This window comes from Copadichromis virginalis, linkage group LG9, assembly GCF_057382275.1.
Source record: "Copadichromis virginalis isolate Kocher_CV1m ecotype Utaka linkage group LG9, C_Virginalis_male_GT1.1, whole genome shotgun sequence".
Lineage (NCBI taxonomy): Eukaryota > Metazoa > Chordata > Actinopteri > Cichliformes > Cichlidae > Copadichromis > Copadichromis virginalis.
The window spans coordinates 21,439,917-21,466,024 of record NC_140626.1 but is presented as its reverse complement, the minus strand read 5'-3'; the positions used below and the strand labels follow the sequence as shown (position 1 = coordinate 21,466,024).

Genomic DNA, 26,108 nt, shown 5'->3' with positions numbered 1-26,108 from the left:
GTGGATTGTTTTATGCAAGTCAGATTTTCATTTTGAACTCAGTGGGCACCAAATGAATGCTTTATGAAACATAAAGTATTTCCAGACTCTGAAAAAGCTATAAAATATTCTAGCATTTGTATTAAATGCAGGAAGTTTAAGATAACTGACCTCTATTGTTTGCTTATCTCACCAGTATGGCCTTTAGGAAACAAAAATAAATGTTTCCTGTGCTAAACTGTGTCAATTTACACAAATTCATGCCTTTTGTCATTTATCAGGTTAATACTAAATGCTCCACCTCTGATGCCACTTTCTTTTCATCTTTCTGTGTTTTAATAAATCACTTTTGAATTTAAAAAAAAGACAGACAGAATGACCAGTGATAGAAATAATTACCTTGACGCGTAATCAGTGTTATGAAAGTGAACTAAAAGTTAACATTTCACAAAGGAAATGAGAGCAGAAACAGTGATGTTATCCCCTTCATCAGTGTGCGAGCGCGCCGATCTAATCCACAGAGTAAAAAATGACCTTCCCTTGACCACCTTCATAATTACCAGATCTCATAGAGTCTAAATCTCCTTACCTCCAGTGGAGTAATTATCAGTGTGACTCACTGAAAAGGCAATTGAGACAGTGGTTTATGGACTCCCATAGAGGAACGTGAGGCAGAGCAGTAATGGGGAGCTTGTTTGTCCCCCCCTCACCTCTCTCGTCGGAGAATGACAGCCGTGTTTAGAGACGAGAGCAGTTCCTAAAGATACAGGGTGGGTCACATAGGACAATTTCATCAACCTGGAAAGGCTCCTCTGTAGCTTCTGATTAGCTCTTAATTTACTGCACTCCTCTCCTAAGTGAGGCTAAAGACATCCAGATAGTGCAGCAGTGTATAAGCAGCTAGATGAAAAACTTTTTCTTGGCTTTAAAGGAAGAGATGCATATGAAAGCCAGTGTGCATGCATGAATATACAAAAGGTACCATTAGATTTTATTCAGTCCTGAAACTCAGTACATTCTGTCCAAGCTTTGTGAACTATCGTTTCCTTTTTAACGGCTAGAAATACTGAATGCCTCCAACATGAGATCATCGTCTCCGACTCCTTCTGTCCATACTTTATGCAACACAGATCACGTGCGGTTTGATAGAACGAATGATAGTCAAAGTCCCTTTGTGTAGATGTGATTGCTATGACCCTGCAATCACTCTTCATGCTGGCCTTGCCCGGGTCTTTTCTAAGCGCTATAACATGACGACCACCTATTTTTTGCTTTTCAGAAAGGCTAAATGCATCAACAGATGTTTTCATATTTCATTTAACTCGAAAAATGCACTGTGGATGTTAGGATGACACGATACCAACAGGTAGCCAGACTCATTTACATATGCACAAACAAGCACACAGGCAAAGGGTGTATAAGGCAATTCAAGGGAAATAGTTACAAAGGCAGGTGTTGTACATCGGGAGGAAAACAAGGAGCTTGAATCAGCCCCAGAGAGAAAAGTGCTGTAATAGGTGGGTTGGCAGTGACTACTGAGATAGCGCTGGTAATGAGAGAGCAGACTGCCCGCCCTCCCACCCCACTACTCAACCGCACAGGAAACAAAAATAGCATTTTGTCTGACGAACGAGCCGGCTTTGACCTAGCCTTTCGACCTCTGACAATCAGTCTCGCTTCGTCCTCCACTACTTCACAAGCCTGGGCCAGGACAGTCAGAGATAACAGTTGATTTCTACTGTGGCACTAAAGCGAAAAAAAAGAAAAAGAAGAAGAAGCTCTGAAAGAGAAATGGCAGACAGTTTCTCAAAGCGCTGAGGTTGAAGGCCTGAGACTTCTCAGCGCTGGTGTCTCGGAGTCCCAAATGATTGTTGTTAAAAGTTTAAAATTGAGTTTCGTTTGCATCTGATCATTGCGCCGCATGATCTGGCTCATTCCTCATTAGAAACATTAACATAGGCAAGTTGTGACAACACTGAAAGTGAGACCCTTGCTCTTCCACCCCTCAGGCGCGATGACTAAGTGGGAGCGCTGACTGCATCGCAGCAGACGAGAACTAGTGAATATGAAACACAACAAAGAGACAGTGGGAGATATAATGAGCTCTATAGGATCCCGGCACCCTTTTGCCCTCTCTCCATCACAAGTGAAGCTCCCGCTCTCATCCTCGGCCCTGTGTCTGCTGGAGGAAGGAGCACAAACAATTAGCTGAGACAAGCTGTTTGGATTATGTGCTCAACCAAAGCAATCAGACAGCTGTGGTTAAAAGAATGAGCTTCAAAATGCCAGTTGCCCAGTTAGAGAGGAAGGGAGGGTCAGTGGTCCTGACAGTCTTAACAAGATGACAGAATTTATAAAGCACTGCTGTTAAAGAATATAGTTACCTGCAGTGTAGCCCTTATAATAAGGCCACATGGGGCTTCTTCCATATTCCCTCTGTATTTGTTTTCTTCTGCTTCATATTCTTTTGTTGTGCCTCGTGTTCCTTGGCGTAATGGTTGGCGCTGGAGGAAATTCTTCAATCGTCTTTGATCTTCGCCTGGTTTCGATAATTTTTTGACAGAAATCTCATTTTGCCCCCCTTTTGTTTTCTCCGTCTTTGTTCCCTTTTATTCCATCTTTAAATGGGGCTCAACATTTTGTCGTTGTGAAGTTGCAAAGGAAAAGAGCCGGTCCTGTCAGGGGCTCAGCGCTTGCTAGACAACTTGCCCCAACATTTCAAGTGCGAATTGGACTCTTGCCGTTTGCACAGATGATATATAATTCATGGTGGGGGTGTGAGAGAGGTGTCAATGTGTCAGGAGGTAGAAGAAATGTAAAAGTGTGCTGTTTACTGGCCAAGAGATGCCGGCTCTCTTTGGCTGGGCTTCTGCAGAGTGAGGAAAGAGGAGGATGATCTGATCTTCATCAAATGTTCATCTGTGCCTGTCCTGGAGACGAAGTGACCACGCTAATCAAAGACTTGTCTGCCCTGATGTTTTATTCATCTTTTATGAGACAAGCATACTTAAATAATTTAAGTGCATTGATTCGGTGTGTGTACAAGCTTGTCTACGATGTGTTCACAATTGCTGGGCCGTATTATCAATAGATGTTCACAAGTCATTTTCCAGTGTTTGTTATCAGGGCCTTTGTGTTATAGACACTGTAAATATTTAGCTTAGCTTAGTTCGGCCGTGTATGTTAATATAGTATAAATACATTATCTGCGACACTTTATATGTTTTTCAGAATGACATCACAGTTTACACCCTAGTTTGTGGATTTTTAGTTTTAAAGCATGAACATTTGACTTAAAAGAGGCAAACGTAGTTAATTTAGTTATTAATAGAAGTTTAATTGAAGTATTTATTTAGTCTTTATTTTCCTAATTCTAAAAACAGGAAGTGTATTTTTCGCAAAACTTGTTAATTTAGCTTGTTTAGACAGCATATGCTTTACTCAGCATAATTACCTTGCTTTTTAGTATATGAGATTTTAAAGACCGATACCGATATTTGGTGATTTAAAAATCCGAAATTTTTTTAATTCAGACACACAACGCAGAATTATATGGAGTAATTTAATAGTGTAGTCTAAGATAACGAAAGTGATGTTTAAAAAGTAATTTTGCTGTTACAACAACTCGTGGATTATTCGTTTACCACCGCCCGATAGTTCTTGAATCAACTGCCTGTTGTGGTTGTTGCAACCCAGAGACATATTGTAGAGTGCCCTCTGGTGGGCAAACTATGCAACATCAACACTCATAGCATGATTGAAGGGTGTTTTTCTGTGTTTACATTTTCATTTTTCTGGATGTTTTAAGCACTTTGAGGCGACTGTTGATGGGATTTGTAAATAAACTGAATTGAATGGAATTGAAATGCTAGTACTGAAAGATCAGAGTCTACTTTCCATCCAAAGAAGTTGTAGGTTTTAAGATTATTTTTTGACTTTTTTTAAGAACTGAAGCGGCTCTATAGTGCAGTAGTTTACACTTTTGCCTAACAAGCAAATGAGGCTGAATTCAATTTTGGGAGGAGAAACAAACTCTTTTGTGGGTTGTGTTAAGAAGGGCAAATCAAACATGCAGAGCTACCTGCTGTGGTCACCCTCTTCTGAATAAGTGAGCAGCTGAAAGTAACTTTAACTGTGGAAACAATTACATAGGGCAGAAATGTCTTTTTATTGTGCACTACACTGTAAAAAGCTAGATGAAATATCTCCATACAGATCAGTCCTGTCTCCACTAAACCCAAATTATCTTTTGCAGCACAGAAACAGTCAAATGTTGATTTCACTCTTTTCTTTTCTGTCTAAGGCTGTGTAGCATCACCGAGCAGTCCACAGCAGTCTGCTGGAAGTCAAGCGTAGCAATGATATGTTCTGATATGTAAAGTTGTTTTTAAGCGGTTGAACTGTCAACATGTTAAGACATACACCGGTTTTAAAAAGTCTCTTCTATCCATCACATCTGTGTGTAAACTCAGTTTGTCCTTTCTTCTGTTTAGGGTGTGAAGGTCAGCTTAGATGTTGTTGTTTTTAGCCCATTTCGCACATATGGTGTTACGGTTGATTCCTTTAGTAGAAATCATTCGTTGTCTGTGTTGTGCTGTGGCTTTCGTCTGACATCCAAACATAAAGTGTGTGTTTGTGTGTGTGAAATGACAGAAGATCCACCAAGTTGTGTATTCGGGTGTTTGGAGTGAACTGCACAGCGGTCACACCAACATGTTTTTACATTTGTTTTATGTCAGGTGTGCTCTCTGGGTACTTGGTAGTAGGGCTGGGCGATATATCGAGTTTTTTAAAAAATATCGATATATTTTCATACGAGATATAAGATGTGACAATATCGTTTATATCGATATAGTCTATGTTACGTTATAATTATACTTGTGGAGCCGCAGGTTTGCCTCTCTTTCGTCCACTTTTGTCTCTACGCTGCGTTACTCGGCCTCGCCTCTCCTTCACTGAACACAACTCCGCCTCCCCCATAGCTTCACCTGCAGGCAATGACAAGATGAAAGCGGAAAATCTCCGTTAGCGAGTTACCGTGCGTGGGGCTGGACGGTGTCAACGTGTTAGCGAGCTAACCGCGCTAACGACATGCAGCCCGGAGGTGCTGCACGGCCTAAAATCCTTTCATTTTCTCAGAAATCGACAGTGCACCTTATGTATGAATTCTGGTTGTGCTTACTGACCGCGAACCGATTTTATGTGGTACACAGCGCTCAGCAATCTGTCAAAAAATGTTTTAATATGACTTTGCTAAGCTACGGAGTTGCACCGCTTGATGGATTGTCAGAGGACTACGGCTACCGAGGAGGAGCCTCGCGGAGTGATACGTGTTCAGAGACCTGTTCAGAGACGTGGTGCAGCTGTGAAATCTGTCTCTTTGTTATTACGCTCAGCATCTATTAGTTTACATTTTGACTGCACAATTGTGAGCTTTTTGTTATGCACAAAAACAACATTGTTTTCTTTTATTTATGGACCATGATTATTTAATAAATGCTGATAATTTATTTTTGAGTAATTTCTTCATGTACATCTACGCTGTATGTAAGTAAAAGTGCCCGTGTGACAGCTGGGACACAGTGTGACTAAGAACTCTCTTTTTGTTCTTAACTTATGGCTTAAAAAAATAATAATATCGAGATATATATCTTATATCGCCATCCAGGTAAAAAATATCGAGATATGAATTTTGGGTCATATCGCCCAGCCCTACTTGGTAGTATCTGCATGTCTGGTGTGGCTGCAGCTTGAGTGTTAACTGATTTTTTTTTTAAACAGCATAAAAATTTATAAGCATTTAAATGTTGGAATTACTTTCTAATGGCACGCTATTATTGGATCCAATTAGTTAATGGGTTTATTTCTGAACTCTTACAGAGAAGATGGATGTCTCTTTCTTATGAGATTTTGAGCCATTAAACCAAAGATTCTTTCTTTCGCCGAGTGACAATGACGACTTTTGGCTCCGGAGAGCAATTATATCAGTCAGGCTTGATAGCTTTGTCCTCCAACTAGCTAAATTGAATTCAGTGACTCCATCATGCAGGCTAAAAACCCAGGAGGACCTTGTTGTGGCTCCATGCAATTTACATCTGTCTTTCACTGTTTACCCTATGCATCCCACACTCTATGTGTGCATGTGTTTCTGTCTTTGGTGTGAAAATATTCTTCAGATAATGAAGGCCTCTTGTTTATGTGCTGAAACACTTCTGCAGCGTGTGGCTCAGACACTACGAAGAATCAAACTCCTGTCCTTTCATCAACAGCTACCTCATCACTGAACTCCCAGCTCCAGCACCTGCAGCAGCTCCAACAGATGCAGCAGCACCACCAGCAGCAGCAGCAACAACAGCAGCAGCAGCAACAGCAACATCAGCAGCAGCAACAGCAGCACCACCATCACCAACAGTCTCACTCCCATAACCAGAACCAGCTGTCATCCCAGCATCACATGACCCCACCCAGCCAGCAGCAGCATCAGACCTCCGTCCCGTCTCCAGCCTCCACCTGCTCCTCCACCTCCGGGCAGCCGCAGCAGTCCCCGCCGCACCGACCCAACCAGTCTCCAGCCCGCAGCCTCCCGTCACCCGTCACTCCACCCATGCCTTTGCCCGTGAGTCCACAAACTAACATGTATTTGTAGATAAGCACAGGTCCAGCTTCTCCTCTCTCTAAAACAACTTCTAATTCAGCACACTCTATTTGGATTTTTGGCTGGAGGTTGCTGGAAAATTAATTGCTAAGCCCCAGATACGTAAAAAATGTGTACTCCCTGACAAGTTAATGAGTGATTGGTGGAGGCCACTTGGTGTCACTAGGCAAAATCGGTCTTAAAGACATATGCAGTGTCAAAGACATAGGCGAGTGATTGGTGTCGTTAGATTAAATAAATCGCAAAGAAGGTGCAGCACCAAAATCCTCCTTGTGATTGCTTTGGCTGCTAGCAGATTCACATGTAAGATGATGACTTGTCTGCAAAGTCTCTCTAACAAACTGGAAATGGAAAACCACTTAAACTAGCATGTTTTAAAAAACCGAGCTTTTACTTTGAAGGCGAAGTTGGCAAGTTGGCATCTTCCTTGCAAACTACATCAATCTTCTAGTAACCAAAACAATCATAAGGAGGTTTTTGGTGCCGCACACTTTGAGATCTATCTATTCCAGCAACAGCAACCACTTGCCAACCATTCAGGGAATATACATTTGTCCTTGTCTCTAGAGGTTGCCAGGGGGTTGCCAACTGGTATGAGTGAGGGTAGATCTAAAGAGGATTTGGCACTTCTGATTGGTTTTAATCCAACCTGTTCACCTACATCAGTACTCTTATATTTACGTGGATTGAGGTTTCATTTTTGGTCTTTATTAGTTCTGTTTTGGTTTAGAATGTAAATATTTAAAGGCTATTTTAAATTACATCAGAACAGAGTTAAAACGTATTTATCATCATGTCACTGCCGTTGCCCATTAATTTGTTCTTTTTATTAATACAGATTATCTACGTCAACCATAGTAACAATAGCTCTGCTCACTGATCTTGCAGTAAGGCCAAGAAGTGTTTCTTTTTAAAAAGAAAAGTGCTTCATGAGCTGACATGTGGATGGGAATCGCATCATTGTGGCCTTTACCAGCAGCTGTATACTCTGCGCTCGATTGTTTGTCTGCAGATGATCTTTATCAAGTGGTGTCCATGTGGACCTATTAGAATATGCATGTTTTTATTGAAGCCTTGACGCACTTGAGCACATCCAACCTCACAGCCAGGCGAGACGCATTAATCGTATCCTGCTGCTGCAGATCGAGGAGGGATTCTGAGGTTATCTATCCTTAGGCTTTCCAGTCGTAATCAGTCCTTTAATCTTTGCTGCTCTTCCCACTCAACCTCCTTTTTAGTCACTTTGTCTGTCCATCCATCTCTGCCCTTCTGTCCGTCTGCCTGTCACTGTGTGACGATAATAACCTATTTTATATCCCTGTGGTTTCATTTCTGGTGGAGACTGGCCAGGGTCGCCTTTCTGTCCCTGGTCACATTCATCAGCGTCAGACCCTTATTGGGTTGTGGTGCAAGCTTCTTTATGGCCAGGATGAGTTGGGCTATTTGTTTCCCCTCGCAGCCCTCTCCGGCCCTGTCACGGCCTAGTGAGACTCAGCAGGAAAAACAGCCTCTGGATTTAATGGGCTCCAAAGGCTGGCCGCTACATCGCGCCAAACAGGCTGTCCGGTCTGACTGTGGATACAAGAGCTCCTGACCAACATACAGATCCACACATTAAGCTTGCATCAGACAGTGTGTAAACACCTTAAGTAACAGATACTCTCTTAAGCTTTAATATGCTAGGAAACCACCACTTGGTTAAATTTCCAAGAATCTAAACAAAAGCAGCAGAACCATTGTTATTTCAAGCTCACTGCGTGTCTGAGTTCCCGAGCTTTATCGAGGTGGTGTTTCTGTGAAGGAAGCAGGGTTGCTGATTACGATGGCTGAGGACAGACCTTCTTTGAGGGGGCCAGAGGGGCCACATCGGGTATCATTAAGATATTGCCTCATCAAATAGGATTATAGTGTGTGTGTGTGTGTGTGTGTGTGTGTGTGTGTAGAAGAAGAAGCAAAATGGCCATAAAAGGTTTAGTTTCTCTGGGTCATTGCTGGGATTTTCAAGGGGTGAGTTACACAGGGAGGGGCTCTCTGAAGGACAGGCCGCGGCCTCAGCACCCTCTCATGGCTGCAATAGGATTTAAACAGCAGCTCCGCCTCCCTCCGCCGCTTGGGTCAGTGATTGGATTTTCAGTCCCACGTCTCTGGTTCATTTACAGAAGTTTTTAAATTCAAAGCACTTCCCCGAGTGGAGACTTTCTCGTGCGCACGTGAGCACCGTCACCCCGATCGTGCTTTTGTATGTTTTAATGAACAGCACAGAAGGGCATTTCTGGTGTTTCTGTGTTTTACCCAGAGGAACCAGTGTGTGCAGTAAAGTGGAGTCATAATTACCATAATACAATGAGCATTTTGCAGATAACACCCCTATTTCCTACCGTCATTATTCAAACAAGTAGAATCACTCAGCCATTCAACTATTTGCAGAAAAGACTGCACAGCGCCGCAGAGAGACAAACACTCATTATGTTCCAATTAATGTCCCATTGTAATTCTCTTCTCATGGGAGGTGTGTGATATTCTTTGTAAACTCACAGAGAAGAAATCCTAAGCCTTCATTACATCCCTGGTGTTTTTGAGGGTTTGGCATTTTTTAATTTGTGAGTCAAATTTCATTAATTAGCTCATTAATACTCGTATTAGACTACAAATCGTACGGCAGCAGACCGAACCCCCTCGAGTCGGTGTTTTAAACTTATATTAGTGAAGCTAATGTGGTTAAATGAAGGGAGAATTTACCTTCCTACACCTTTCACACACTCTGTCTGCAGCTCCCCAACATGCAGAGTGCAGTCAGAGGCAGCCTGGAGCTGCCTGAAATAGCCACCACAGTGATGACAAATAGACAGAGGAAGATTATGAAATTTGCTTAAGTGCGTTAATGGGCTGATTGTGGGAGCCCGCTGGATTTTGCTGGAAGTTGATTGATTAGAGCTGCGGGTTTTCTCCACGCCCGGAGAGCTCAGGGATTTGACGGGGTAAAGGCGCGCCAAGTCTGTTACACCGGAATTGATCTTAATTAGATCTGAAAGACCTGCCACAGCAGAATGGTCTCGGCGATTAAAATGAAAAACAGGAGAAATTACTGATCAAATTAATCATAATGTCGGGCTACAGCTGTAGGTCTGGTGTAATTTGCCACTCCAGTGAGTTACATCAGCCCAGGCAGGGGAAAGGAGAGGCAGTACATACTGATCCATGGCAGCGGGAAGCTTAGGCCAGCCTATCAAATGTCTTATTCCAGTTCGTCTGCCCGGACCCTCCTGACCCTGCTGCGCCATCCAGCGGAGGCCCGGCATCCGTCTCTTTGTGCCTCTAATCTAATTAGTTGCTTTTTATTGCCCCTTTTTCCCCCCTTCTACATTATGTCTTCCTCCATCCAGAAACTGCACCCTTTACAGTGCTGCTGTTCTTGTCATGGCTGTCTTGTCACCAGCGTGTTGTGTGTTCACTAATAGCTTCTGACCTTGGTCCAGTGTCTGGCTGGCTGGTTTTCGGGGGGCCTGGCGGAGGTGGAGGCGTCCTGTCTTCCTCCTCCGTCAGACTCCCGCCGTCTGTCTCTCTCCCCTTCGTAGTCGTCTCCTTGATCGCTGTCAGAGCCCCACACTGGGCCTGTCCACTCTCCATCCACACACTCATAGGGGTAATTACAGCCTAGGGGCCTGCCTCCTATCCCTGTGCTCCACAATTTACCACCAAAGCGTCCACAGACATCTCTCTTCTTCCCCACTGCACCCCGACATCACAAGACTGCAGGGCCTCAACCCACAAGTGCTGCAATTACCTGAGTCTCTCCTCAATCCTTTTCTCTCTCCCTCTCCTCTCTCTCTCCCCCCTCCACGCTCTCCTCTCCACCCCTTTGGCTCCCTCACTATTCCCTGGCAATCAGCCTTCATTAGAAGCCTCTGGTGAAAACCCATCGTCACCAAGGTCAGCCGCTGCCAACCACAATGGCCTTTCAGAGGCCTGGCTGTCTGCACTCTCCATCTTTCCTCACCTCCTTGCCATCCTCCCATTCCTCCTCCTCCTCCTTTTCCTCCCCATTCCTGCTCACTCCACCATCCTCCTCAAATCTCGAGCCCATCACTGCTGCTTTTGTCTCCAGCTGAGGCCCCTTCAGACACTCATGTCACTGTTTTCCGCTGCAGTGCACTTTTACTTATGTCAACCACTGTTAAAATCACCACTGTCCAATTTGCTCCAAATGTCTCCCTTTTTTTTTTTTTGTAGGGGGGGGGACATTTTTCCCATTATATTATCATGTGTATTAAATGAGTCTTGCACATCGATTAATTGATTTTCCAGATCAGCTCCGTGCTCATTGAATTTAGCAAAGAGGGAGCCGCCGTCATTCTGCAGGATATTAACTCAAAATTAAAATGACATGCTTAAATGTGGGCCCAGTGGCGCACGCTGGGCAGCGTTTACGTTAAAAGGGAAAAGTCGCTCTTAAATGTTGAAATAAAAAGAATTACAAAAACACATTATTTGAAATGATTTCTTCCAGTAAAAAGTGTTTTGAGTGTCTTTTTTCTGCCAGTTTTGGCGAGGAAGATACAATTAATGGAAATGACAATTAAAAAGACCATTTAAAAATATTTATGCATGAGAATAAAAGTTGGGCGTTCTTCTCTTATAATTTTACTTTCATGTAGAAGCTTTAAAGTGTCCTCACGTCCTGGCATTATCCGCAATAACACCTGCTTTAAATCCCCAGATTTCAAATAAAACTTTTAAATATATACTCGCGGTATATGATGGCAGGCTGTGTGTTTAAATGGCTGCTGGTAGCTGCGTGGTTTTAGAGCATGAGCGGGCCCTCGGCTCTCCAGCAGCTCAGCCTAGCCTCTTATTAATGCACAGGAGATCCGGCTCTTAAGAAGGCAGAAAATTGCCTTACATAACAAGCGCTCCACAATTTAGAAATACAAATGTGCACTGTTGACTGAAGCAGAAAATAAGACTGTTGCCCATCAACAGCACCACATTTCATATGAATAATTATAAAGCATGGGAGCTAGATGAGGAAAACAACCTGACCATGACAGCTCTACTACTTTTATTTACTTCAAATGAGGGATTAGGCAGGGAGAAAATCTAGAGACTTAAGGAGCGACGATGAGCCTTGAATTTCTAAATAAGGCGAAAGTTAAATTTATCATATTTCGCAAGGATCCTCTGGAAAACTGTGAGGGCACTTTCACTTTTAAAACTGCACCCACATTGCACCTTGCACTTACTTTTTGGCTTTTCTGGTTTTGTTGAGTTTTCAGAGCTCGCCAAGTTGATATTTCCGTCACTTTTTCTTTTTTTTCTTTTTTTAAATCTGCAATCCTTCTAAGCCTGGCCCCATTACTCTCGAGGTGGGCAGAGGGCTTGCAGCTCAGACACCCAGCAGAAAGGCACAGCTCCCTGATCAGCCCACATGGACACTGGGGGCAACACGCATTAGACGCCCACAGGGGAGCCCTCAGATGGAGCACCGAGCTAGGGCTCACCTAACAGTGGAAAAGGAATAGGGTTTCTTTAATTATGAGGCAGGGCTGTGACATTGAGTTCCCCCCTTTCTCCTCCAGCAGCCTCCCAGACACCGTCTAAGTGCTCCGCTCTGCTGAGGAGGCCAGTCCCCCCGCGGGGCGCGATTCCACTGCCTGTAATTTCTGATGCCCATTAGTGACCGCAAACAGAGCACCGGGCTCGCACGAGGAATACAGCTGCGCGGCTCTGCCACGCTGTAAAAAGGCCCTTTTAATGCAATGTTATTGCATTATACCCTCCTCATAGAGCAAGTCAAAAGTCCCATTTGTGGTCTCTGCAGAATATTATCAGAAATTCTTCTCTGCAGTGTTTCCAGTCGTAGTAAGCCGAGGCTGGATTTGGTGTATATTTTAGTAATATGAAGTGGGCTGTGTGGGTTTAAATTCCTTTCATTTGCACCTGCACTCTCTGAGGAGCTTTTTTGCATTTTCTCCCAACCCCAACCCCCACCTCCTCTGTCTACCTGCCCTTTTTCATTATTAGCGGGAATGTACAATTGATGGGTTTTGTAAATAGACTCAACTGGAATCCAAGAAAAGTGCACTTCCTTGAGTCAACTCCTCAAAGGTGGGGGGAAACCTTTGAAGTCGAAACTGAGATAATCAATACAAATACGGCGGCATATTTCATCAATTCACTTCTCCACTTATGCTGATTTAGCTCATGCCAACAACTCTGTATTTGTTTCTTTTTCTTTTTTTTCTTTTTTGGGGGGGAGGGATGCGGGGGGGGAGCGAAGGAGACATGGACGGAGGGGAGGGAGGGTGGTGGATTTATTGATCAAGAGTGACCACATCTTAGCCACAGAGCCCCTCTCTCGTGATTAATCTTAGGGCTCAGAGTTGGCCAATGACACATGACAGGCCTCCTCCTCAAACTCCTCCATTTCTCTTCATTACTGGCCGTATTTTTGGACACCACTGTGGAGAGTAATCATTTACCTTTATTGTGTTTATAAAGCTGCGGCATGGATGACCCTTCCTATATTGAATTGAGGACATCAAAAGATCACTGGACATTGATTAGGAAGATATTAAAGTCATTCAAATGCTATATTTATATGTCAAACAACAGCAGAGTGAAAAGAGATGCCATTTCCACCTAAACGAAAAGCAATGGGATGTAATCAGTCCAGTGGAAATACAACTCAAGAATCAAGAAATATGGTTTATTAAACATTGAATATTTGAGGTAATGCTCATCTAAAGGCTGCAAAGAGTCTTTGTTGATTCTCCACAGTCGGATCGCCTAATGATTTGATTTTTCATTTTCTCCCGTGGCCAGGTACCCACTTTAAGAAATCATAGCCGGAGCAGCAGTATATTTTCCCGCAACGCTGGTCGCGGCTGTGATTTCCAGCCCAGCGCTAGTATGGTACAGAAATAACTGCACCAAATATGTCACATCATGAGCTGAAATGGTCAGCACTTTCCTGTAGATACTTAATCACCAAGTAGTTTCAAATTTAATACATCTGGAAACAGCTAAATATTATAGATCATTCTCCAGGAAGAGGAATAGTGTTGGAGGACTGTAGTATAACTTATATTTTTACTCTCCGAGTGTCCCCTAACCAGTGGAAATATACTGCTGCGGTGATTAATGACAAGGAACCCGCTCTGAACCGCCGTGCCTCACAATTATCAACAAATGGGCTGGAGCAGATTTTATGTAATGATTAAAGCTGCTGTTAATTTCACATGAAGGTAATGAGCGGGGAGATTGACGGCCACTGTCCGACACTCCATCATCCCTTTATAGTTAGTTTAAACGTTTTCACGACTCTTTTCCTCCCTCATTTGCATTTCGCCTCATTAGATATGGCCATTTCTGAGACCGCCCGCGATATCCATTTCCTGGAGTTAATGCATTTTATTTGATCAGCCAAACCGCCTCAGTTAACTAGCTGTCATTCTGGTCTTCCATATGACATCACTCCATTAGCACCCGCCGTGCCACCTCGGCCACCTCCACGTCCACACCCGCTGCCACCACCATCCCTACGCTGCCTTAAGCAATTACAATGCCCGACTGTCACCGGATGCAGCGTTATTGTATTTTGCCGGGTGTTATCTGCCCCAGTTGTTCTATCTGTCTTTCACGTTCCAATATTTCTCCTCAAAAATGGCTCTTTTTGGGGTTTATTTTTCACAACGGCTGGAGCTGAGGCCCAGTGGTGAGCAATATTTGGCGCTGGGAGGGCTCAGAGTGCACAACCACGGTGCGAGGCCCCCGCCAACCAAGGGACTAGAGGTGTTTTGGAGGGCCTAATGGCATTTTGATGTTCATAAGCACAGCAGATGTGAGGAAGGGGAGACAGGGAGGTGGGCGAGAGGCTTTTTTGGGGGAGGAGGGGAGTCAGCAGAGGACTGTCAGCGGAAGACTTGCAGAGTCCTGACAGACACAGAACGTGTTTTCTCATGTCACAGCTGATTACATTCACTCCGGAGTGGGAAAAGAGCAGGGAGGAGACAGAGATGTGGGGCGAGGACGGACGAAGGAAGCTTCCATGTTGCTCCAGATAAAGGACATTCTCCTCATACAGAAACAATAGTGGTATTGACTGATGATTTACCCTGCTGGGTCCACTTTGATTCAGCTGTGGCTGGATGATTGAGGGTAAAACTTTCCGATATTTTTGTAGATGATTGTTTCTACCTGTAAAAAGTTTGTATGTAACCACTTTCAGCATCAGGTCAATTCTCTTTGAAATTTCCCTGTTAGGTTAAACGCACGTTTGATTCTTTTCTTGACTCACAGATGAGCAGAAAATACGCTTCGCACAAATCCCCGAGCCCGAGCGTAGACAAATCTGCCCCCCCTTCTTGCTTGCACCTCCACCACTTGTCCATTTATCTTTGCTCTTTTTTTGTCTAGTGCAGGCCCCGAAAAGGGGGGGGGAAAGCAATTAAGTTTAAAACGGCCACATGAAAAGAGCAAAAACCAAGAATAAACTCCAGTTGTTCGTGTCAGACGATTTTATTTTCAGGGGTCTCTCCACGGTTTGCGGGGACACTATTTTTCCCTCTATTCCTGAGATTACACGGGTTGCTGCACCAGGTGACCCTCATGGTCAAACAAGGCGACGGAGAGCCCGGCGGAGTTTAAAGACTCCCCCCTTCATACCGAAAAAGATGCATTTTTAACAATTTGCAGGCTTTTTTTTTCCTCCCCGCCAGACACATTTATTTTGTGTGTGTTTATCCCCGTGTATCCTTGCAAGTTTGCCTATATTAAACCAGGAGAGCGAAGCAGCTAGAGGGGGCTAAAGGTGACAAAATGTTGTCACATGATATAATGGAGGCTTTGAATTTGCTGGCTTGAATTTTACCTTAAAACTGTTAGTTGTTTTTTTTTTTAAATAAACACACCGACGTGAGCTTATTTCAACACTTGCGTTAAACCGGAGCATCCCGATCTGCCAAAAATCTTCTCAGACGCCCTTTTTCGTAGCGAATGAAAAGAATAAACCACAATGGTTAACATGCAGGCTCTACAAACTGGATGATCACTGTTTATCTCTTCCAACACATGCAATCAGTACAAATGCTAGGCCAGCTCTGTCATTTTGTGCCTCCCGCCGAGGTGTTGAGAGGAGTCACCGTGGCGGAAAATCACCTGTTTAGGTGTTGAACACAGCCTCGCCTCTCCTTATTCCTTGCTCTCCTTCCAACTGCTATCCATATTATCCCGTGCCAGAGACGCGGCAATAAAGCCTGCTCTCTTTTCACCTAGATTTACCCGAATAACATAGCATCTGAAAGGCCTATCATCGAATGAGGCTCAATGATAATATTTCAGATAAATCTGAAAGCTTCTCCAACAACCCATCACTCACACAATGACGCCGAGCGCAGCAGATTTTCAGGCAGACTCTGGGCGTGCTCGCCTGAGCAGATCACATTATCTGTGTGTTGATCTGTAGCCTCTGTTTAACTCTGTTTAACTGACCGTGTTGGCTCTTCTCTGTGTCCCCATTCACAATCGCAGCACCCTCAGTGCTGTGTTTTCACCCAAACGGCTCAAAGAACTCTCAAGTCAGCATTTTACATTCACAGCCTGTCTCACCTGGGCTACCACAGCGGCCGGAGCAGCTTTTATTTCTTCTTCAGGTAGACGAGGGGAGGAGATCGTCTGCCTCTCAGTTTCTCAGTCTCGCTACAAGTCGCTTCATACTTGTGGTATTTTTCAGGATTAGCAGTTTTTAGGCTTTGCTGCTGATGATAACGTGGGCGATAATGCTGCTTTATGTGCGTTCTGTGTGAAAGACAAAGCTGGTCAAATAGATCACGCCCTGTGATCTCCATTTCTTTTCTTTTTTTTTTTGCTTTTCTTTTTTTGTTTTTGTTTTTGAAAAGACATTTTAAAAGCCAAGAAAGCACTACTGGGAGCAGCATGCCAGAGGAGGATGTGGAGCCGTTTCAGCTTTCATGTGTCACCGACTTTTCAAAACATTCTCGACTGATTCTCAAAGTTTTTCCACAACAATCATCAATTCACATTCGCCTTTGAGCGTATACGAGGTCAGCGGTGATGACTCCTTTTTATCCCTCTTCCAGGAAAGCATTACTGCTGTTATTTTTTCATCACAATAAAGGTACTTTTGCTACGAATCTCTCTACAATTTTTGCTTTTGTATAATGATAGTAATAAAGGTAAAAGTATAATCAAAGCTTTTCCAGACACAAAATTGGGCTCCATACGGCACAGTTATTTTTTTGGCTATATAATTAATAAAATTTCATCTTATCCTATCGAGACTCTTCATCCTCTTATGGGAACATTACATTTTGGCTTTTCTGCCTCTTATACTTCCTTCTAATCAATAAATACAGTTTTTAAACAACGGTGACAGAGCTGTGCTATGCTGTAAAATAAACCCACTGTCCCCATCTGTGTCTGTTTAAATTTGATGCTCAGTTTTTATCTTTATAAGGTCCAACTAATGCCAAATAGCTAGAGGAAATTATAAATGCACCCCAAACAAGAGCTCAGGCCTCCGGAGGATAAGCTTGAGTAAATTAAACCCCACTTAAAAGTTGCATCTGGAAAGCCAAAACCTGTTTAGTGGGAGCCAAAGTTTTCTGTACATAGAAAAAAATCCATGTGTAATATAACCACTTACACTTTTATCAGGATATGCCATTTGTCAGTACAGTCACCGTTATAAATCAGGTTTTTCCTGGGTTATGTAGGAGCCTCTGGGGGGCTACTTTGTACCTAAGCACAATCGGTGTGTATGCAGTAAAGGCAGTGAGTCTGTGTTACTTGAAAGAAAACTGTGTTTCCCTGTTATTTATGACTGTCTGACAAAATGAAACCCAATTAACAAAGCTGGTTAAATAACAATAATGTTGGTTTTATTTAAAACCGCTGCAAAAAATTAAACATTTTTGCATGAAAAATCCTTTAAATATGTCACTGATAAGTAGTCACGTATAAAACCTAATTAATTGCTTACAGTGCCAAATGCTTCCAGCCCCTTGAGATTATTAATGTGCACATGAAATTTGAATTATAATTTATCAGTGTTTAGCAAGGATGTGGGTCAAAGGGCAGTTTAGTAAAAGCAAATGCATCTTTTAGAGAAAATATAAGAGTAAAGTCTTACTCTTGTTTTTTATCTTCTAATGGGGACATAATGGAGATTCAAACATACTAAAAATGACACATTGTGTAAGAAATACTGGCTGCCATATGATACGTACATGCATCTCCCATTGTTGCTTCTGTACATTGATGCTCTTTAATGTAGCAGCACTGTAAACTCAGATAATCCTGCCTGTAGTCGATGTGCTGTAGCTGTGCTGCTTAGGTTAGTCTTTATTTCAGCCTGAATTCTCTTATGCTACATATATACAGCTAAAAGTAGGCGCGCAGTTTTTCAGCGTTTTGAGATGTTCAGATATCCAAAGGACAACTGCTGGACACATAAAAGACAATCTTGCGATTATCGAGGAAAAACTGGATGACTTTCAGACGAGAGGAGGCAATATCAATCACGGCCAATTTGAGGCCACCAACATGAAATATGATTTCATAAGACAAATGCAGTGTCATTCTTAATGTGCTTAACCTTTACTGTCAATGAAAAAGTATCGATCGCTCGGTGGCATTTTTTCATCATTTGATTTCGAAAAGTGTAATAATATATATATGGTGGTGGGGTACGGTAAAAGATGAATGGCGACTGGGTGATCTCAGATGAACAGAGCTGAATTCGCTGCAGAGAAAGTGTGGAAAAGTTGATGTTTCTGGGGAGACTTTTTGTCGCAGCATGCTGTATTTTAAATCTTGTAAATAAACCCTGCTTTTAATTTAAGCATGTACCCGACCAGCATTAGCAGCGGGGAGCGGGCAGCCTGCTTCTTAAGCAGTGTTTCTATTATTTCTCTATTCTGTTGAGTAATTGGGAGGTCTCCTATCTCTTCTTGGTCTTTGATCTACTTACTCAACCTAATAAGACTTTGCTCTGCTGCACTACAACCAAATCAGCAGTGCATTTTCAGCCCCCTAATAAGTGGTTAGCTTGATTTATATGGGTAATCTCAGCAATGTGGCAGAGCTCTACAACCTCTCCCTGATGCACCGAGCCTCTTTTCACAACCACAGGCCAGACCAGATGAGTCCATTACAGCGAGGGCAAAGGCGGTCATTTTAACCCTCCTTTGCTTCAGCTGTAACAGTGAGTCAGAGGATTTCTGAGTCGAAGCATATTGAAGCGGTTTTACGATACAGTGATGCATGGCCACGCCGCCTGGCTCTATTGTGAGAGCGGGAAGCTGTTGGGTCATTGCTGCGGGTGGAAAGACTCGGCTCGGCCCGTGGGGAGCCCCGGGGGCCAGAGAAAGCACTTAGAGTGGTAAAATGGCCACTTATTCACAGCCGCCCTCCTGTTTTCGCTGCTCCTCCCTACCCTCGAGCCTCCCACTGGGTCCAGGAGCACAGACCTCTGGGAACTATATGATGGACTGTGCAGCCCTCACTGCAGTTGGCCTATTCTGGCCCCACAAACAATAAACAAAAGTGTGACGCCTGTAAACCTGCATCTGTAGGAATCTGTATTGTGCTGTAAACATCTGCACTGGTGCCATCAAACAATGTCTTCGCCCTCTCCAGATGAATCCTCTGGCCAGCCAGGCGGCGGTAGCGGCAGCAGCAGCCATGGGATCCATCGCCGGCTCACAGGTGTTTGGCAACGCCCTGTCAAACCTGCAAGGGGCCACCGGGCAGCTGGTCACCAACGCACAAGGACAGGTGAGTGCAACGAGCTTAAATATAGGGCTGAATAAAAACTCCAGAGAGCTCTAGAAGATGCTGGGAGTTCATCTATCACGTATAAAAAAGTGCAGCTCAGAATAAACAGTCTGATCTTTCCACGCAGACTTCTAGTAGCTAGTCTTAAAGTTGTTTGTCTACAATCCAGTGGCCGCCCCACATCATGTTAAGCATTTTGGGAATAAACAAAGCCCTTCCTTCTTTTATCCTCACGCGCAGCAAAACGCTGACCTTGTCATATTCACAGGGTGGCTGCAGAATTGTTCCATCAGTAGCCAGAGGCTTGAACGATGATGCTTGTCATTGCAGGGCCTTATCTAATGAATCATCTTATCTCAGGTGCACACAGCACATATTAAAGGAAGATTGTATGGACCGCGTGCCCTTTCGTGCCACATCGTGTTATTTACTTTAACCCCTGTTTCATCGCTGTTTCACACTTGCACTGTATGCTGATGTTGAAGCATTTCTTAGCACAAAAACATGCTGGATTTTAAAATTAACCGACTGCAGGAGCATTTCAGAGCCACCAGTTCGACCGCGCTTCACTGCGTATAGTAAAGTGTGTCCGAACTCTTGATGTTAAACGTTGCTAATGAGACAGTATGGACTTCCCTGGCTCACAAGGTGCCTGGAGCACTGGGAACAGATCACTGTGGATATGGACTTGACGGGATGCTCTGTGCTTTTGTAGTGTCTTGGTGGCTGACACTCCCTGACATAATCAGGTCACAGAGACGGTCAAAGCCTTAGGCTACATCCTTTGCTCCCCACCTCATTATTCCTCAGCATTATTCAGACGGAGGGCTCTGAAACATGCACTGCCCTATCAGAAGGTCCTGCCCCTCCTCCCCCCAACCACAGAAAATATTATACAGGCTAATGCGTACCTCAAACAAGGCTGGAGGTCTAACAAACACACACAGTGGCTTTATTTTGTCTTTACTAGAGAGCAGCTATTATCTTTAAGATGTGTCTTAAACTGAATTTAGGGACAAGTTATGTGTCATGTCTGTAATACATGAGTAAAAAGTTACCTTTCCTTGAATTTAAATTGTGCCTCTGTGCCGCTTCCTCTGCCAACTCTCCCAAAAGACCTTTTCATAAGCAAGCGTTCTGAGAACCTTGAGAAGTGTCAGACCTGGTGGATGTTTGGAGTTCAGTATGTTTTTAAATCTTAATTATATTGGCCCAAGCTTTTTTTTATTCTCCAAGGGAAATCAATGAGGCTCTTTTATCCTCACTGCCTCTGCAACAGTGATTAACAGTTGCGGATAAAAGGCACAATTATTAAGTCACTGTCACTCCTGAGATCTTTTTTTCTTTTTAAACAAATCTCTGGCCGTTTTTGAACCTCTTCTCTTCGGTGCAAATTCTTTTCTCACTGTTTTAAAATGCAGTTAAAACTGCATTGAGCACTGGGGACATTAAGGGCTGTTTCCTGACTTAAATCCCTGAAACGATCCTGGTATGGTTAGGACAGATTCCTTGGCTTTGTGCATGAACATCACATCTCTCCCAGCATCTTCTACCTTTCACGACATGTGCTGACGCAACAGGTAAGAGTTGCACTTGCTGTTAACCTGCAAAGTTAGTTAAAACAGGTGAAGCTGAGCCACAATACCATATAGGGTTAATTGTATATGAATACAGGAAATAGTGATAGAATAGAGGCAGATAGGAAACAGGAAATATCTTCTGTGGTGCACCATTATTAGTCTGCTGTTTGAAGCTTTAATTTGCTGTAAGCGCTAGCTTTCTTTAGACTTGTATGTTGACACAAGTCCAAACTTCCCAAACATTTTCCTTCCCGAGTTTCAATTCACTGCATGAACAGTGGTGGAGAGAAAATGGGCAGAGATATTGCCTGGCCACCATGGCTAAAGACACAGATTGCCCTGGCCGGAGAGATGAGATGGCATTTCTGCGGAAACAAGAGCAGCATAATCTTAATGAGTTCTGCTGGGTGGATAGAGGCACGTTTCTCACATGTCATTCCACGAACTGGAAAGGGAAGCAAACATGGGAAGCCAAATAAAGGCGAGAAAACGGAAAGGCATGCGAGGAGAGGGAGTTAGCAGTGAATGGGAGGAGTACCTGAAGGCTGCATATTTATGTCTGTGAAGGTTCTCAGTCATCCAGGTCATCATAGTCAAAGGAGCTTGCAAAGAAAAGCGTCTGGACTTCTTTAAGTTGCTTGAAGACGTTTCACCTCTCATCCGAGAAGCTTCTTCAGTTCTAAGGTCAAATGGTGGAGAGTCCCAGATATAAACCTAGTGGGAGAGACCCCCCACAGGCGATTAGAGGATCATCAGGGGGTCCTTTTGTCCCTCTGTGGGGGGTCACTCCCACTAGGTTTATATCTGGGACTCTCCACCATTTGACCTTAGAACTGAAGAAGCTTCTCGGATGAGAGGTGAAACGTCTTCAAGCAACTTAAAGAAGTCCAGACGCTTTTCTTTGCAAGCTCCTTTTTGGCTGCGTATTTATGAAATGGTTGTGTGATGAAAGAAACCGACAGCTGGACATTTTCAAATAGGAAATGATTTTATTTATCCATGAAATTCAGGCTAGCTGTAGAGTAAGAGAATTCACTTCTGGTTGCTTCAGGGGACTGCAGGTTTGGAAGTACACAGTCAGAAAACATGAGCAGAGTAGCTTCATATATAAATATATTATCATAATAGCTTTAGCAATTGCTAAAAAAGACTCAAAAACAGGACTTTAACTGTGCTGTTAACTAGATAAATTAGTTTGTCACATAAAAACATTTTCTAGCTTCACTACTAGAGTACCTTTGGTTGAATCATAGTTCAGCTCCCTCCCCCTGCTCTTTAAGCCGCCTTTCTTCTGATTGGCTGTCCCTTACAAACAGAAGATCTGAAGTGCTGGTGGGTGGGGCTTCTATGCTCACTGCCAGAGATAACGTCATTCACTCATTCACTAACTCGTGTGTAGAAGTATGTTTTGGAAAAATGTAGCTTTCAATTTGTAAAACGTGCACCACTCAGTTTTGTTCACAACCAATTAACTTATGCTTGCTACCTGCAGTCTGCACGATGCCATCCCCACATTTTGTTATATATGGAAAAAGTTGTTCCAATAACCAAGCCTAAGGCAAAAACGCAGGAGAACTGAAGAAACGAAAACAACTGTGTCTGAGGAGAAAGACAGAAAAGGTGCATATTTTCCAGGTGTTTCCTGAGGAGTGATAATGATTAGAAGGAAAAAAGTTGCTTTGACTGACAGAGATCACTCACACATAAACTGACCTAATTGTTTGGGACTCTTGTTTTTTAAGGTAAATAAGGAAAAAGAGAGGTTCCTTTTCCTCTACTACAACAAAGTGTCTCTTGCATTACGGTTAAATGATGGCCTTTGACCAAAGCGTTCTGCTCAACACTCACTGCTAAAAGATTAATTGTGGTCATAAAAAAATCATTGAGGCTCAGTGCTCAGAAATGAAAAATAAATAGGATTAGTTGATTCAGGACTTCCCATAAGCTTATACAACAAAGCCCTCCCTCCTGACCATAAGTTAACACCGAGGTACTTCACTACACTGTCACATCCCTGCCCTGCCCTTCCAGCCTGAGTGAAGAGTTGTGACAGCGCCACGAAACATCTGCCTGAGATATGCAGATGGTGAAGGATGGCATAGCGGGACGGGGATGAGAGCTAAGCTGTCAGTCGCCTGCTCTTTTATTATGCTTATAGAACAACCACTTAGTCCAATGACGATGAATAATTGAGCGGAACAAGTTCCCTGCCACCGTGGCATGCAAAGCGGGATCAGTGGGACTCAGGAGACACAAGCGTCAGGCAGGGCAATAAAATATGCTAAGTGGCAGAAGAGCATTGCAGAGAATTTGTAAAGCCAGCGCAGAGAGAGAGATAAATTATCTCTCCCCTAATGCGAAGCAACGTAAGCAAATGAGCCGTGGCAGGGATGAATTACAGATTGTCGGCCCACCTTTCTCTCGCTGATCCCTCCCTATTATGTCAAAGAGACGGGGGTAGGGGGAAGGGGGAGGCGGACCGTGCGCTAAAACACATTAGCGGTGGTGGAAACAGGAGCTAGGGACCAGAGAAGCCTGTGCCTCTGCTTTGCTCTGGGCTGAGGTGCAGAAGCTCGGACTGAAATATAAACATAAAAAGAAAGCTTCCAAGACAGTGCAATCTTAGCAAAAGTAGCTCTTTGCCCGGTTGCCAAATAACAGAATTTAGAGTGATGGGCGTCTCATCCGTGTTGAGCTGCTCTCTGGTGTAATGAGGCTTGGTGGAGGAGGGCGGCCAGCGGGGGGGCCAGGGCGACTGCTGCTCAGGAGCTGCCCAGAACCAGTCCCCAGATGACATTAACCTTCATCATGGTGAAGAGGCGCTAAGTCCCCCCTAAAGCGCCACTCTTGGCCACACTCTGGCAGCTCTGAGAGCTAAAATGTTGCAGTGACACTCTGCTGCCCCCTTTGATCTGCCCTTCCTGATTACAGCCACAGAGGAGAGGAGAGCAGGGGATGGAGGGAGGGAGGAGGAGGGGTGAAGTACCCCTGGGACCCTGAGAGTTGAATTAGAGACACGGGGTCCTGTCTCACTCTCTGCTGCTCCTCTTCTCTCCTCTTATTGTTTCTTTTCTTACTTGTTCTCTCCACTTCTTCCTCCCTGGCCTGGTGTGTGTGTGAGTGGGTGAAATGGGGGTCTCTGTCTCTCAGCAGCCTCACTGCTTCTCACCAGAGACAGACAAAGACACTTAAGCACAAACACACACACACACACACACACACACACACACACACACACACACTCACAATCATCCCAGTCTTGGCCTGGTGATGGATAATACACTCAGTGGTGTGCACCATCACACACACAGGTATTCAGCGCTGACCTTTGCAGTGCGCTCCCAGCAGTCTGCTTTGGCTTCACTTGCTCTAGGCTGTAAAACCACCTCAGTGACAGATGATCAGTGGACACTTCTGCATGTTTTTTCCTCCCCGAATCACAAACAGACCAGCTCAAAAGCAGAGCGCTCTCATTAACCACAGAACATGAGATATGACCAGTTTAAACTTCATTTCCAATCAGAAACACATAAAAAAAGCCTAAAGACTCACAGCAGTAGATATCATTACAACTGATACCTCCAGTAGCATTTAGCCTCTCCGCTCTTTCTACTTTTTAAAACCACCCAGCTGATTTTGTCTCCTCTCTTACCCCCTTTGTAGATAATTGGAACAATCCCACTGATGCCCAACTCTGCAGGGCCCTCCAGCCAATCAGGGGGTGGCAACCCAGCACTGCAGGTACAGCCAATTACACCTCAGCTTCTGACCAACGCTCAAGGCCAGATCATCGCCACAGTGATCGGCAATCAGATCCTGCCTGTCATCAACACCCAGGGAATCACGCTGTCACCAATCAAGCCTGGACAGCAGGTAACATATATGCTCATGTACAAACACACTCTCACACACACGTATAAAAAGGAGGAAGGCTTGCAGAGCAGCTTATTACATTCTTAAACTCGTACTCCTCAAGTGATCACGAGCTGTGTTTTAAAAACTGTCGAATGAGCAACACCTAGTGGAGTCAAACTAGAGTTAGCCTGTTTATTCATGAAAGCAAAAGCCAAGGCAGCTCTGTTTTATGATAAACACCTCATATTTTTCCCGCTTCAACACTCATAATGCTCATTTGCATCACTCCACTTGGAAAATTGTAGCTCCTGGTACAATTTTCACAATGCATGCATGTGTGTGTGTGTGTGTGTGTGTGTGTGCTTGTCAACCAACCTTTCAGCTTCAGTCTCAGCGAGACTGCTAAACCCCTGCAGAGCCCAACATAAGAAAAAAAAAAACACACCACTTTTCATCACCCCACTTAAAACTGAAACACTCCTCGCTCTGTTTTCCACCTGCTTTCCGTTTCACTCACCCTCCTCCTCCTGCCTCAGTCACACTCTCCATCCTTACGATTTGTCCTTTCTGACCTGAACATGAAACATTTTGTTTTATTTAAAGAGAGACACACAAAAAACCCCAGCTCTGTTTTTTTCCTTTTTGTTTGAGTTCACACTGTAAGTAGGAACACTCGAGCAAACACCTCCTCCCAATTTCGGCGAACGCGTGCAGCACCAGATGCATTCACGCCGACAGTGAAAAGTTATTGACTTGATAATGATGATGTCAGGGCTGAATTATAGGGTAAAAGTTCACATTGAAGGCCTCTACAGTCCAGGATGGATGAACTCTTAGCGGGCGGACACCTAATTGTGGGTCCCCCCCCCCGAGAACGGCAGATCATACTCTTGAATGAATTAATGCATTTGTAATAATGTTTATGCTTTTGTCTCCACTTCAAAGCCCCGCATGTACACATTGTTCCGCGGGCATAATTTACGGTTGTCACAGCCTGCAGTCTCGAATATTTCCAGTGAAGCTAGATAATTCTCTGAGCCTGTCAACAGTCCTGACAGTGTGTGCATTGCTGTTGACACCCCCCAAACAAACACATGCCACAGAGAAAATAATTAATAGCACAGAAGGAGAAGAAGAAGCCTGCCCAGTTTATGGCGGAGACAGCTTTTAAGAGTGGAGACACACCATCTTGATCTTGTAAAAGCAATTCAAATGTGCATAAAACATGAAAATACACTGTTTCT

General features: G+C 43.9%; 1 protein-coding gene across 3 annotated transcripts in view; it reads left to right on the top strand.

Moving 5' to 3' along the window:
• pou6f2 (POU class 6 homeobox 2) overlaps positions 1 to 26,108 on the top strand; it is a 79,301-nt gene that overhangs the window by 40,682 nt on the left and 12,511 nt on the right. For all 3 annotated transcript variants that reach the window (XM_085468174.1, XM_085468175.1, XM_085468176.1), the window contains exons 6-8: positions 6,249 to 6,595; positions 19,292 to 19,429; positions 24,673 to 24,882. In XM_085468174.1, the coding sequence (XP_085324300.1) occupies positions 6,249 to 6,595; positions 19,292 to 19,429; positions 24,673 to 24,882 (695 nt within the window). The remainder of the gene's footprint in view (positions 1 to 6,248; positions 6,596 to 19,291; positions 19,430 to 24,672; positions 24,883 to 26,108) is intronic.